A 15234-nucleotide genomic window follows, 5' to 3' on the forward strand; every position below is an offset into this window, starting at 1 on the left:
CTTATACATCCACTTAACCACATCAGGCACAAACTCAATGTCCAGAATACTCACCAGCAATCGGGCCACTCCGTGAGCTCGGGTGAAGGCCATATCTAGTCTCTCCGGTTTTCCGACCAAAATTCCCAAGCTAGCAACGACACGAGCATCCTGCATCGGCTTCGAGGGCGCCCCGGAGAAACGTAACCACACCTGAGTATCTCTACATGTATTTGTCTTATTTATGAGTATATATATATATATATATATATATATATATATATATATATATATATATATATAGGGATTGACTATTCGTCACGCCGGGTGAGGAATAGTTATTCTTCACCCCCATCTATTTTACCACCAATGCACTGTAATTTTACGTTCCGTAAGTTTTGTCTTATTTCTAACATAAAAAGAGACCGTAAGAAAATATATAATCGCCGTAAAAAATATTTTATGTTATGTATAATTACAAACGTAAAAACATAGTGTAAATATAAATAAACTCCAAATTTTCTTGTCTTATGACCTATATTTTTATTTTCTTATACCAAATTTTACATAGTGAATCAATAAGAATGTAACTATTTGAATTCCAAATTTAATTTAACTATGAAGTGATCGTAAGATTACCTCGGGTGAAGAATAACTTATTCTGCACCCTGAGTGATAAATAGCATCACTATGTGTGTGTGTGTGTGTGTGTGTGTGTGTGTGTGTGTGTGTATCACGTCTCTGAATAAGGATACCGGACGAAATAAATTCCTATGTATGAGCTAGACGTCTATTTGTCACGTTGCTCTTTACCTCTTCAAACATTTGTCTTAATTTTATTGTAATGTATATGGCGCTCTTATGGGCCCGCAGAAAGGTTTCTTTTTATTTATTTTCCAATTTGATGTTCATTTTTTTATATTGCTTTTCCGGTTTGAAAAAGGAAATGTAAGAAAATATTACAGCTGCCATAAACTTAAAGAAAGTGTTAGTGCATTTAGAAAAAAACTATCAAACGTATTTTTAAAAAATTCTCGTGTGTATTAAGAAATTGTAGATGTGTTTTTGCAAAATGTTCGTCATGCATTCAGAAAATAGAAAAAATCTATCTCAAAACAATATTCAACATGTATTAAAAAATTTATTGTGTAAATTTATTCTTACATTTTTACAAACATGTTTGACATGTTTTAACATATTTATAGTATTTATTGTTTTTACACATTGAGATTTAGTACACATTGAACACATTTTAAAAAGATGTACACAATATTTTATAGTACACATTGAACTGATTAAATACACATATTTTTTTATAAAAAGTTCGTGTTTACCTCTTCGAACTACACAATAATAAAAATAGAATAAATATTTAAATAGACAAATCACATATTGAAAATTATTGTATTTTTATATAGGAAAAATTTACACATCATAAAAACTAATGTTAACTTAAAAACAGTAAATAATGTAAATGGAAATTGCATAGCAATAGATAGAATTGATCTATTGAAGTTTCGAGCTATAAGTTGTACACGAAGTACTAATTCTCCCGGTGGTTAGCATGCTTGCTATTTATCCTGGAGGTCACAGGTTGGATTTCCACGGAGTGGCCCGGTTTGCTTTTTTCTTTTTAGTAGCAATACAAAGTGATAGCTTTTGCGAGCTTTAATTAAAACCTCAGGGGTTTTCCTAAATAAAAAATACGCGCTCATCTGACCTAGTGCAGGCAACACTCACACCCACTGACGTGTGGGGCAGCCACCAGCCGTCACGCCATGTCACTCTGTGCGTTCGGTTTATTCGGTTTATATGGTATTAATACTTCGGTAAATATGGTATGAAATTAAAATACGGTTCGGTTTCGGTATATATCAAATTATTTCGGTATGGTTTCGGTATATACCATAATAACCAAAGTTAACACGAATTTGAAAATGACACAATAATAATTTGCAAATTTATGACTCAAAACACATACTGTTTTACACAAATAGTATATAACTATATATATAAGTATATATGCATGCATTGATTCATCTATTGATGGTTATGGACGTGCTTAGCATTTTAAAAAGAGAAAAATAACTATATTGCAAGAAAAAATTACATGCTTAGTAGTGAACTTGACTCATGTACAAGAAAAATGACAACTTGTATGGTTGTTCATCACAAGAAATATAAAATTATTTTTTACTTTGGTTTATTCGGTTAACCGTTCGGTTTTTCGGTATATACCATAAAAACCAAAGTTCAAATCAATATGAAAAGTTCATACCATACCGAAACCAGAAACCATAAAAACCATAAATTTGGTTCGGTTCGGTTTATTTTCGGTATGGTTTTTCGGTTCGGTTTTCAAATGCACAGAGTGAACGCCATGCGGGCAGCACATACAGCGGCATACGGGCGGAGGCACCGTATATGCACCATGTGACAAGTTATAGCACCACTTTTATGTATTTTACAAATTTAGGCACTAAACTGAGCACAACGGACAAGTTAAGGCATCTATAGTGTATTTAACTCTTTACAATAACATGAGCTCAATCAAGCTCCTTTTTTCAAGGAGGGACTAATCCCCAATGGTGTAACATTCCAGGACAAGACTTTCCTGCGCCCCGCATGTGCGCCCATCCGTGCTCCTGCGTACGTGGCTTGATTTGATTGGAACAAAACAAGGCCTAGGCCTACCAAATTAAAATCAGGGGGGTGATTAGATTAGGAAGAAAAAAGAAAAAAACAGCCGTAGGATGAAGTGGGAGCACAGATGGGAGCATGGGAAGGGAGCAGGCAAGCCGGATCCAACATTCCATGCCGCTCCACGCTCCTTACAAAAACATTCCAAGCTGCTCACATCCAAGGTTTTTTATTTTTTACAAACCAACTGCTAACGGCAAATTTCGCTGCCCCATGAGAAACCCATATACCGAGTAAAACAAATACTAGAACTTTCAAAAAATAATAATTTAAACTGTCGATGTGTAGTTACATGGATAGCAGTGGTAACTAGGGTCTTCCATATCGAGTCCAACCTTATATATAGGCCGCTGGTTTGACCCTCGGTCATGTGGACCTAACCAGACAGTTTCTGAATATATTAAGTTCAATAATAATGTATATAAGTGGTACATAATTTTGAATTCAAATTTTATTTAATTTCACCTGTAATTTGTCTGGTATTTCATGGTTACCATGGTAACCTGGAATCTTGGTCCCCCATGAGAAAAAAAATCATTCAAAATTCAAAACCTTGCTCACATCTCAACCGGGACCCTGTTGTACAACTCCTCCTTGTCCAGGCGCGGCTTGGCGACAGCCTGCAGCGGCGTGCTCATGAACGTGACGATTCCGGGGGACTCCATCATGTCAACATCCTCCGGCATGGTGCCTTCTGGCAGAGACCACTCGAAATGGTGCAGAAGGTGCCCGATCATGGAGGCCACGAGGTTGATTCCCAGCTGCGCACCAGGACACACCCTCCGGCCCGCGCCGAAGGGGAGCACCCTGAAGTCACCACCCTTGATGTCAATGCTCTCCTCCAGGAAACGCTCCGGCCTGTACTCCAGCGGGTTGCTCCACACATCGGGATTGCGAGCGATCGCCCACACATTCACCGTGACATCAGCGCCCTTTGGGATGTTGTAGGCGCCGACCTTGACGACGGCTAGCAAGTACGGCAGTTTTTGGAAGTCGGTCTCGGACATGACGCGGTCACGGCCGATGACACTGTCCAACTCCTCTTGCAGCTTCTTCTGCACCCTGGGATACCTGACCAGCTCTGCCATTGCCCACTCGACTGATATGACTGTTGTATCCATGCCAGTAGTGATGATGTCCTGAACACAAGGAACAAATCTTGGGGTGGTAAGCACTAAAGAAATCACAAGAGGGCCCCCTCAACGGATTATCAGGGTGCAACTTCAGTACATAGCAGATATGGTGTACTGCTTTGATGTTGATTTAGCAGTATGAACAAGTTTGACATGTGCAATATACGAATATACGAGGAGGCATCCAGGGACAAAGATTACACTGGTTTACCAGTATGAACAAGTTTGGCATTTGCAAGATAGGAATATAAAGAGGCACAGTCTGATTTTTTTTTGGCTAAATACCATTCCCTCCCTCTCATATTAACTGTCGCTCAGCCGAATGTACCTAGACGTATATCAGTGCTAAATCCATTCGTTTGAGCACAACAATTAACATGGGAAGGAGGAAATAGTTGGTGATGAATTAGTATTTAACAACAAAGCATTGGACGCGGATTTGGTAAACATGGTTCCACGCGCACCCCTTATGAATAGTAAATTCAAAAAATTAGAAAAAATCAAAAAAAATCTGAACTTTTTTTAAAATATACATAGTTAACCGGTATACTCGCGTATGAAGTTTCACGAAGAAATCACATCCATGGTAATCTTGGCAAAATTGACAAAATCGAAGCTATATTAAAAAACACTGTTTGATGAATTGTATGGTCCTAATTGTATTTTCTTCACTAAGAATACCATAGGTGTCAATAGATCACGAAACTTCACACGCGATTAGAATGGTTGACTAAGTGTCATACCCCGAAATTTCAAAAAAATAATTTTTTTTCTTATATTATTTTTGAATTTACTATTCACATGGGTGCGTGTGGAGCCATGTTCACTTTTGTATTTTTGCAAAGCATTACCTTATTTATAACGAGAAAATAAACATGCATTTTCCAATCCCAGCATCTTACACCAACCTTGAGAGAGTGGCATATCACCAAACGTATAACTAGTAAATTTGGCTAAACTTTCCCTTCTCCCAAAAATCAATCAATGCAATAAAAAGGTAGGGAATTCAACATTTATGCAAATAATGGGAGCACTGCCAAGGCATTGATATTTTACTGTATTCCACATTAAAAATTAGCACGACAACTCATCTTATGACACTAAAATCAAAATGTACTGTATGAAGATATATTAATTAAATATAAAGGGGCATCCATCATACCCATAGAAGTCCGAAAACTGTGTCATCACTAAGGTCATACTGTTCTCTGAGAGTCAACAGTGCATGCACGAAATGATGCTTGCCACCACTTTCCTTAAGGGCCTTCGCATGCTCTTCTATGATCTTCTTGGTCAGGTGATCCCTTCTCTCATTGTGGGTCTTGTAAAGCTCCTCATTAAGTGGAAACAGCCATCTCAAGTACCAAACATATTCAGCAATAGAGAGAGATGCACCTATTTTTATCCCGTTGTTGACAATACTCTTGAACTCCTGCCCTTCTTCGTTAATGTCACCATTTGCATTCATGAACCGCTTCCCAAAAACTAGCCGTGTTATATTGTTGAAAGACACCATAGCAAGGTGACTCCTCACAACTAATGGCTTTCCTTCATTACCTAAAAACATTTGAACAATTAATTTACAACTCAACTCAATAGGATATTGCTATGAATCTTATACTATTTTGCTATGAACTTTGCAATTAGAATTGTGTTATTAACAAGGGTAAAAATAGTGTGCTACGACAAAATAGCGCATCCTTTAAAATCTGCTACTATAGCGAATCTATAACGCGCTATAGCGAACGATATATTGTACACTGATTTCATTTAGCAAATCTTGTTGTATTTTGTTGAATGAATCTTATAACATATTCTATGAATGTTGCAATTAGAATTATGGTATGAATCTTATAAAATGTTGCTATGAATGCTTTTTCTTGTCAGAATCAGTGTGTACAATGCTTTGGCATCCGGCCTTGGCACGACGCTTCGATGGATGGCTCGTATTGTTTGTTGTACTGAAATCGGATCCAAAACGTCACATAACAGTGCTCTTTTTCTTTTTCTTTTTCTTTTTTTGCGGGGTTCTTTTTCTTTTCGATGCAAGCTTGACACTAAGAAAGGTACACAACAGTTAAACATTTTGCTAATCCGGCAAACTCCCATCCCAACACGAGACTAACAGGAGAAAGCAATTCGTCAACCACTCGACGCACCAGTTTATTTGCAGCAGCAACAATAATGCATGGCATAAGTGAACATAAAAAAGGTGCGATCTCGGTTGCTTGCTTTGCTTACCGGGGCCGATGGCGGCGCGGTGGACAGACGCGACCATGGCAGTGACCTCGTCCTCCCGGATGGGGCGCAGCGCCTCGAGCCGCTTCTGTGTGAAGAGCTCGAGATTGCACAGCTTGCGCACCTTGATGTAGTGCGGGCCGTAGTCGGCCCAGACGAGGTCCTGGCCGTTGCGGCTGAAGCGCTGGGTGGAGCGGTTCCGGGTGCGGTTGGCGAGCTGCTGGTCGTGCTCCTTGAGCACTTCCTTGGCCAGCTCCGGCGTGGAGACGACGACGGTGAGGGAGGAGCCGAACCACACGGAGAAGATTGGCCCGTACCACTCCGCCCACTCCTGGAAGCAGCGGCACCGCACGTGCTTGATCTGGCGTAGGTTGCCCACCACCGGCCATGGGCACGGGCCCGGCGGGAGGCGCAGCCAGTCGAGTAGCGCCAGCAAGATCGGGATCGCCACCAGCGCCAGGACGATGGGGAGAAGCACCGAGGCCGCGTCCATGGTGGCTACCTATGAGTGACTGCTAGCTTTGTTCAGTTCTGTTATGGGTTGGGAGAAATGGTGGTAGGGCATGCACAAGGTACACTGTATGTGAGAGTAGAAACTAATGGGCATGAAACAGAGAACGAAAATATCCTTTTATAGGCCATTTGTGCTATCTTCTCATCTATCTACCTACCCCTTTAGCCAAACTGGTCGCGAGTATCTATAATGGACGTGACTATACAGCGGCGGGGCAGGTATCTATAATGGACGTGACTATCTATCTATCTTGTATCTATAAAATCATGACCTTAGTACCTACAACCGGCAAAAAAAAGTAGCTTAGAGTTTTAACTCTCAAACTTGATACTTGCGACCGAGAAAATAAAAAATTTCATATGCAAAATCGAAGTTTTAACGATTAAAACTTAAAGCTTCATGTGCATTCGTGCGGGATTCAACTACTTCGCGTGCCCCTGTGAAGTTCCGCCCCATGCATACATTAGTAAATAAATAAAAACCAGGCTGGCAGCACATGCATGCGAAGCATCATGAAAAAGTAGAAAAACAGGAGCGTATGTAGACATTTATGTATCTCAAGTAGGAACAAAAAAGAGCAGTATGCGCTAGCACCATGCTAGAGATCATTACTATTCACAGATGCCATATTACAACTACTCCCTCCGTTCCAAATTACTCGTCGAACTAAAACCACGACGAGTAATTTGAAGCGGAGGGAGTCGTAAATTTGAAATTAATTAGTTGCGAGATTACAAGTACTTAGTTTTCAGATTAAAACATGCTTAGTCGTGAGATTGCAAAGTGTTTAGTTGACAAAAGTTTAAACATGTTTAGTTGCCAAATGTACTCAATTGGAAATAAAAGCTTAATTAGTTGTTACATTCCAAGGTATTTACTTGTCAATTTAAACGAATTAGTTTCCAAACCGCACATGTGTGTACTGCCAAAATGTTAGAAAAATGTTTCCTTTGTTGCCAGGTTAAAATTTTGTAATCCTAGATTACAAGTTGTTTAATAGGAATTGTAAAAAGAAAAGTCCTATAATAATCTGACACGCATGCATACGCTCTAGAGGTACACTAGTGACTATATAGCCTTACTAAATCATCGCTGGCGCACGTTGCTGCCCCCATCCCTTTTGGCAAAAAAATAAAGGAATATACGTAAATATGTCGATACACAAAACATAGAAGTTAAATCTACGTAAACTTCCTCATGTATTGGAAGCAAAAAGAAAATTATTAGTTCTATGAAAACATAAAGGGGTCCATTTACAGAAAATGATTTTATAGCACTGCAAAGCGCATAATAGCTTAAGGGATGTATCTTCCTTGCCACTCACCTACAAAATACAGTATACACTCGACAATGAACTCATCTTCACTTAAATAATCCTCCATTTTCCCTATTGCATGTTAACTGACCTGATCTGCAGCCATTTTAAATAGTCAGCTCATGAATTCCACTACGGAAATAATAATCTAGATCATGAATTCCACTCCGTTGACTGTCAAGATTAAGTCACTCCATTGACTTTCATGAGCAGACATGAGTAGCCTAGGAGTACTCTTGTCAACCAAAGGAATATGGAAATAAACCGGGACTAATGACCAAAAGCACAACACTCCTTGAATTTTGCACTATTTTTGACAGTTTCAGAACCAAAGGCATGTCCAAGAGCAGTACAACCTACTTGACATATATATAGCCAGTAGAGGTTCTTCAGAACCACAAGAATTGACATTTTCATTGTGGTTTCATCCCCGACTCCGCTGGCGGCCGCCGCCGCCGCCGCCACTACGCAGCCCCCTCCGCCGCCCTCGCCCATGGCCCCCGTAGCCCCCGCCGCCTCCCCCGCCGCCGCCCCTCCCCCTCCCCCTCCCAGCCCGGCCGGGGATGAAGGCCCTGACCCAGATCCCGACCCGCGCTCCTCTTCGGCGGTCGTTCTTTTCGCCCCTGCTGCTCCGGCCCCGGCGCCGGCCGCTCAGGCCCCTGCTGCTCCGGCACCGGCGCCGGCCGCTCCGGCCCCTGCGGCTCCGACCCCGGCGCCGGCCGCTCCGGCCCCTGCTGCTCCGGCACCAGCGCCGGCCGCTCCGGCCCCTGCGGCTCCGACCCCAGCGCCCGCCGCTCTGGCCCCGGCCGCCCCGGACCTGGCCGCTCCGGCCCCTGCGGCTCCGACCCCGGCGCCCGCCGCTCTGGCCCCGACCGCCCCGGCTTGGGTGGAGGTTGGGAGACGGCGCCGCCCGAGCCTGGAGAAGGTGGCTGCTCCCCCTCCCAGGAAGGATGCTGGACTGCCTCGCACTTTCAAGCAGAGGACTTTCGGCCTCTGCTTTCGGTGCTTGGCGTCGGACCACTTCGTCGCGGGCTGCCGTGGCCCTGTCCGGTGCTTGGGATGTGGCCACTCCGGCCATCGCGAGCGGGAGTGCTTGGCACGGCATCCTGCCGGTTCAGAACCTCGCCGTCCCCCCTCGCGCCTACCGGGCCTCGTCAGCGGCCTCCCCCTGCAGCGGATCGCCTCCAGCCCCACTTCATCGACCTGGTCGCACTTGGGCTTCGGTGGTTTCTCATCAAGACAACCCTGCGACTGATGGTGTCGTGCCGGCGGCTGTCCCCGGCGTGCCTCCTGCTGTTTTGGAGCCCTTGCGGCCTCTCCTTGCAGCTCAGGCGGAGGCGCTCGGCGCTGAGTTACAGGCCTTGTTCGCTGCTCGTCTTGAGGTGTTGTTCAAGCCTCTTCAAGACTTGGTTGCTGCTGTGGAGAGTTGGACTGCTCAAGTCTCAAGCCTATGGGAACCTATGGAAGCTATCGGGGGCAGCCAAGACCTTGCCAATGTTGAATCTGCTCCTCCTGCTGTGGCCGTTGGTGAGGATTGCAGTGCGCTTGTTGTGGCTGGCTGCTCAGCTGAGTTGAGTGAGAAGGCTCAGTCCGTTGATGATCAGCCTGCCTTGGAAAAGGTCATGCTCGAGGATGATCCTCCTGACTTGGCTTCTGTCCTACCCGGGATGTCGACACTGGAGGAGCCGAAGGTTTCCAGTGCTCCTTGCACCGGGAAGCCTTCAAAGGAGCTGATCCAGATGGGTGCAGATGAGCCTCTTGGGAGAGCCTCCTCTCCGTGGGGGGAGTTCCTCGAAGAGCTTGCTCTCACTGTGTCGAGCTCGCCGCAAGTTTTGCAGGTGGGAGAGGCTGCCCCTTCTCTCTTTGAGCGACGAAGCTGCCGTTTGGACAAGAAAAACAAAGATTGCGACATTCCTGTAGCCAAGCGCGCGGAGTATAGGCGGGCGGAGGCCTTTGGAGAGGTTCCAACACTCAAGAGCAAAGGAAAAGCATCTGAGGAAGACCTGAATGAGAAGATGCAACACTATCTGCAGATGTACAAGAAGGAACACACGCCCAAGGTGATCGAGGCGGTGCGCGCATTAGTTCAGGCCAATGCTTGACCACTTCTGTTGCCAGGGTGCACTTCGGTGTGCTGCCATTGTGTGGGTGTTTGCGGAGTTCGTCTTTGTTGGATATAAGGCATGGCCTCCGTTCCTAGGTCTGGGGGCTCTTGTTTCCGGCACAGATGATGTGCCATGAGTTGTTGGGTGGGGTTTTTTGCCGGTTTCCCATATTAACCGCGCGTTGTATGGTTTTCGGGTCCGGTTTCCCTATTAACTGGACCATTTTCCCTCTTCTATAATGCAAAGGCAGAGCACCTGCCGTTCACGCTCAAAATTGTGGTTTCAGCAAATAAAGTTTCTGCTGGCTATTTGAATCAGCAAATAAATAAAGGTTCAGCAAATCCTGTTTTTGCAGTGTTTCACTAGAATAAAGGTTCAGTGTTTCACTACTGAACTGGGATTTACTGATCAGTGTTTTTGCAGTGTATTGTCATTGTCATTGTGCTTTCAGTAGAATCAAGGCTTAGTGTCCATGGCCTATAGGAGTACTATATGTATATATTCAGTGTTGGGTGTTGAGCAAACAAATAAAGGTTCAGTGTTCAGCAAACAAATAAAGGTTTAGTGTTTTTACTACAATTGTCATTTTGCAGCTAAAAAAAGCTCATGAAGTGAGCAATCGTTGAAACCCCTAGGCAACAATTTGAACAGAAGATCAAACATTTTGCCCAAGAGTTTCAGATCCGTGGAGAGCAGAGCACAACAAACATCACGCCAAAGATCAAACATTTGTTGCCCAAGAGGTCCATATCAGTAAACACTTTATTTCCCTTGCTGTAATGGAATGGGGGGAGACAGAGGAATTAAAATGACGGAATGGAAGTTACCACTTATTACCACGGGAAGGTCCTCCATCCGGAAGGACGGCAAATTGTTGTGGCGCCGTGCTGGTACTCCAACCTGCTCAGCTCGCCCACCACCGCGACATCTTCCATGGGCTGCTGCAGGGAGGGGGATCCACAGGCAGGTCAATGGTGAAAGGAACTCTGCATCCGCAAATCGGTCGATCTGTCAGAAACACCTACAGGAAAGAAGATGGGAGAGGATGATAGCGCAACCTATGCTCGTTGGTGAAGACTGTGAGCGACCCCATGTCGTCCTTGGCGTGGGGACGTCGGCGACGACGAGGGACCTGAGGAAGGGGATGGAGGAAAGGTGGGAAGGATTTTCGCTGGGTTACCTCGTAGTCTCGTCTCGTACAGATGAGGGGATGAGGGCGACGTTACCTCCCCGGCGCGTAGGGGGGAAATTCTGGGCGCTGGCGGACTCCGAGGAGGATGCCTATGACGATGAAGGGCGGTCTCCGACGACTTCGGATCACATCTGTGAGTTCTTTGCAGTGGGATACAGCGAGCATCGAGGACGTGGGTTCATACGGCGGCAGGGGATCTGCGCTCCTACGCGATCGTCGTCATGGCTTCAGGCCACGGCAACCAAGCACAGCCGCCGCCGCACAACTTGCAAGATCAAAACGTGCAAGCTGCTGCCAAGGTTTTGATTTTCGGTTTGTGAATTTTTTTCGCCCCAGGCTTTCAAAAATTTCGGCAAATTTGACCAAATTTTTACCAAAAAATGTCTGAAATTTTACCAAATTCTAGTTTTTCGTCAAAAGATATTTTCTGCCCCAGGCCGAGATGGGTGAAGTCTATTTTTTAGCGCCAAAATTCAAAACACAGGCTGTTGTCGCCAACTCGGGTACCCGGACGGCCGGCGCTGTTGTTCCTGGCCGCGGCGGGAACCAGGGCAGGGGCGTGGCTACGGCGGTGGAGGAGTTTATGGCAGGAACGCCGGAGGTGCGGGTAGACAGTTCTGGGGGAATCAGCAAGATGGGTTCGTTGCCGCTGCACACAACTCCTTCTATGGCTCGTCCTCCGCCGGAGGGCGCGGCAACACCGGGAGTGACCACGGCGGCCGGGAATTTCAAGGGCCGACGGGAGGCTTTGTCCATGGTCCGGCAGGGCCACAACGCTATGCTCCTCGACAAGGGGGGATGGTGCTCCGTGGGGGCCGTGGTGGTGGAGGCATGGGTGGAGGACGCAACCTGCGACATCCACGAAGGCAGGAGCCTCCTCCTAGGCGTTTTTTTTTTTTGAATTGATGGGCATGCCCCCGATTTCATTTCATTGCATGAAAGGAAACCAATAAAACAGAGCAAGTAGTCTTAGATTCCATCCAGCCCCAGATGTCCTACCATGACATCCAGGCATCAGCAACTAGACAGCCAAGAGAAGCCTCGTACCTTCGTGAAGCGTGAAGCATGATCCGCCAACGACCATGACCGCACCGCCCACGATGACTCAACTTGTGGTACCAACTGAGTCGTCGGCGAAGCTATCACGGTGGTGAGGGCTTTGGCGGCTGTACCTCCCGAGAGTGTGAAGGCACCAACAGAGGCTACAGGTGCTTGCATTGACAAGGGTAGCGATGTGTCAGAACACCAAAGGGCAGCGGAAAAGAGAGAAGTTGTACTGTTTTAAATGTGGGGAGCCAGGTCACTATGCCGCGGGATGCTCTAAAGAGTTATGTGACATTTGTTTGAGGCCGAAGCATGAGGCCGATTGCCCCCTTCTTTCGGCTCCTAAGCCTGTGGTGACTATGTATGGGGTATGCGACCCTGACCTTATGTTCTTTGAGAATCGTGCAGACCACATCTTGAGAATGCTAGGACGGGCCTTATTCGTGTCAAGCACGGTACCATGTCTGAGGACCAAGTGGTTCAGCAGCTTCGGAGGTTAGTTTCAGCATCTTACCAGTGGTCATTGGTCAAGATTGAGGAGCAGCCATATAAGGTAGACTATCATACGAAAGCTGATCTTGAGAAGATTAATCAATTTGGAATGTGCAAGGTGCCCGGTAGTTCATGCTTACTTGAGATTGAGGAGTGGAAGTGGAACGAGCCAGTTGGACGTCCGTTGATACAGATTTGGACTCGATTTTATGGGGTTCCACCTGAGCCGCTTTATGAGTTCCTGGAGACTTAGTCTTGGATCACTAATTGGGAAAACCATGGAAGTTGATATGCCATTCACTCGCTGCCATGGCATAGCGAGGTTGCGTGTTGGTGTGATTGATTTGGACGCGGTTCCAGCTTACTTGTCATGGTTTTATGAGGGACTCATCTATCATCTTAAGATTATGATTGAGGGGTACCTGATGGTAGAGGACACGGATAAAGGTAAGGTTGATGATGGTGGCGCCGACGGTAGCCAGGGGCAGCAGGATGATCTTATGGACCACGATAAGCGTGGGGATGGACCTTCGTCCACTGGTGCGATGAATCAGTCGTCCAAGGCCCCGTTGGGTAAGGGGTCAGAGACTTTTTCGACGCCTATGGTGGGATTGCGTTTCGGTTCCTTTGGGGCGGCTTCGGCGCCAGGCCGTCTCTGGAGGGGCCGGATGGAGGTTGATGATCCGGTGGAGCCAGAATTACCACCGATGTCGCCTGTGCGTACTTCAGATTCCACGAGGGGCATGGGGCAGGTGGTGGTCTCAACGCCAGTTAGGGGGAGGAGCATGAGGCAGGCGGTCTTGGCTCTTCACTCGATTTCAGATGTGACGACTAGTTCGACCGTCCAGGGGCCTACCACTCTATCGCAGTTGTCGCAGGAGACAACAACTATGGTGGAGCAGGAGGGACAGATGGCAGTGACGACACCGACGGGGGATACGAGCCCGAGGCAGGCGGCCTCGGATTTGGGGCCACCTGCCGACGTGGCGACTACCTTGACTGTACTGATGTCCACAATTTTGCCCTACGTGTCGCGGGAGGCGATTGCTACGGTGAGGCCCGGGAGTGCTCCCGTGGCACCGGTACCGGGCGCACTAGAGGTGCCGCTTGGGGTGTCGCCAGGTGGACGACCGGTGGTGCGCTCCACCGATGAGGTGGTGGGCTTTGGTGGGATCCCGGATCCAACTTCTTCCCGTAGGCGGTCGAGCACACGTATTCAGGCCCAACCTGACGTAGATGACCTACAGATGGGGCGTGCCATGCGGACTGCCAAACTACGGGATATCGAGCACACTACAGGTATGTCAGTTTAATACCAGTTTTTCTGTTCTGTATTTTTCCGAACATGATATAGTGAACAGAGCCGATAAATTGGGCGTATCTTTGGGGGGTAATGGTCGCGAGGTGGCTACGTCAATTAATGAGTTGCTTGATTTAGAGGCTGATAGAACGATGCATATGCTTAAAAACATTGCGGCTGTTAAACCAATGGAAGAGAGTGAGATTAATGAGTTGGGTGTTCACGAGTTGCTGCGAGTATTCTTGACTCGGAGACCTTGGAGGAGGAGGAGGAGCATGCGGCTCTTCTTCATCCAAACGAAGGGCCTAGTGACAACCCCAGTCATGCGAACTGTGGGATTGGGACTGATTAGCCCAAACGCACACGAAAGAAGAAGGTATACGACCTTTCTACTATGCGTCGGAGTGCGAGAATCAAATTCAAGAAGAAATTTCATGACGATCCATGAAAGGGATATACTAGAATAGTAGAGGTCTTGCGGCTAAGCGTAGGTTTTTGGCGGAGGCTTCCCGGGACTATAAGCTTGATCTTATTGCGTTGCTCGAGATAGGACGCGATAATTTCACCTCGCAGTTTCTGGCCACGATTTATAGTGGTCTAGACTTTGATTTGCACTGTTTGCCACATCGGGGAAGGTCTGGCGGGATCTTGCTCGAAGTCAACTGTGAATCTCTAGAGGTGGTGATGAAGGTGTTTATGGGTAAGTTTGCCATCAAGTTTCATGTGCGATCGAAAGTTGATGGTTTCAGATGGGCAATTGTGGTGGTGTATGGAGCGGCACAGCCAGAGCTCAAACCTGACTTCCTTGCAGATCTAGTAAGGATCTGTGGAGGGGATACCTTACCCATTTTAGTGGGTGGAGACTTCAATATCAATAGAAGAAGAGGAGAAGAAAATAATGACAATTTCGATGGTAGATGGTCATTCATGTTTAATCCGATTATAGAAAGCATGGACCTGTGAGAGATTGAACTCACGGGTAGGCAATTCACTTGGGCTAATAATCTTCTGAATCCAACATATGAAAAGTTGGATAGAGTTCTCACGAGTGTTGAGTGGGAACAAAAATTCCCTTTCGTGACGGTGCAAGCGTTACTAAGAGGAATTTCTGACCGTACACCCCTGCTTGTTGACTCTGGTGAGGCAACTCACCAGGGAAACAAACATACCTTCTCCTTCGAAACAGCGTGGTTCGAGAGAGAAGGGTTCCTTTAGATGATAG

General features: G+C 46.3%; 1 protein-coding gene and 1 long non-coding RNA gene across 2 annotated transcripts; both read right to left on the reverse strand.

Moving 5' to 3' along the window:
- Positions 1–2979: 2979 nt before the first annotated feature.
- LOC123100799 (cytochrome P450 98A1-like) lies at positions 2980–6637 on the reverse strand. Its single transcript, XM_044522676.1, has 3 exons — positions 6054–6637; positions 4975–5369; positions 2980–3818 (listed from the first exon to the last, which is right to left on the reverse strand). The coding sequence occupies exons 1-3, from the start codon at positions 6541–6543 to the stop codon at positions 3237–3239; spliced, it is 1467 nt and encodes a 488-aa protein (XP_044378611.1). The 5' UTR covers positions 6544–6637; the 3' UTR covers positions 2980–3236.
- A 3637-nt stretch (positions 6638–10274) lies between these two features.
- Positions 10275–12414, reverse strand: LOC123100800 (uncharacterized). The gene is made up of 3 exons (XR_006448465.1): positions 11211–12414; positions 11043–11116; positions 10275–10970 (listed from the first exon to the last, which is right to left on the reverse strand). It is a non-coding gene; the product is annotated as an uncharacterized lncRNA (long non-coding RNA).
- Between the last annotated feature and the right edge of the window lie 2820 nt (positions 12415–15234).

The sequence above is a fragment of the Triticum aestivum genome, chromosome 4D, assembly GCF_018294505.1.
Source record: "Triticum aestivum cultivar Chinese Spring chromosome 4D, IWGSC CS RefSeq v2.1, whole genome shotgun sequence".
Classification (NCBI taxonomy): domain Eukaryota; kingdom Viridiplantae; phylum Streptophyta; class Magnoliopsida; order Poales; family Poaceae; genus Triticum; species Triticum aestivum.

Coding starts and splice junctions, on each gene's coding strand:
- LOC123100799 (XM_044522676.1), bottom strand. CDS start 6,543: ATGGACGCGGCCTCGGTGCTTCTCCCCATCGTCCTGGCGCTGGTGGCG. Junction 5,370..6,053: donor CCGCGCCGCCATCGGCCCCG/GTAAGCAAAGCA, acceptor AAATGTTTTTAG/GTAATGAAGGAAAGCCATTA. Junction 3,819..4,974: donor CAGTTTTCGGACTTCTATGG/GTATGATGGATG, acceptor CCTTGTGTTCAG/GACATCATCACTACTGGCAT.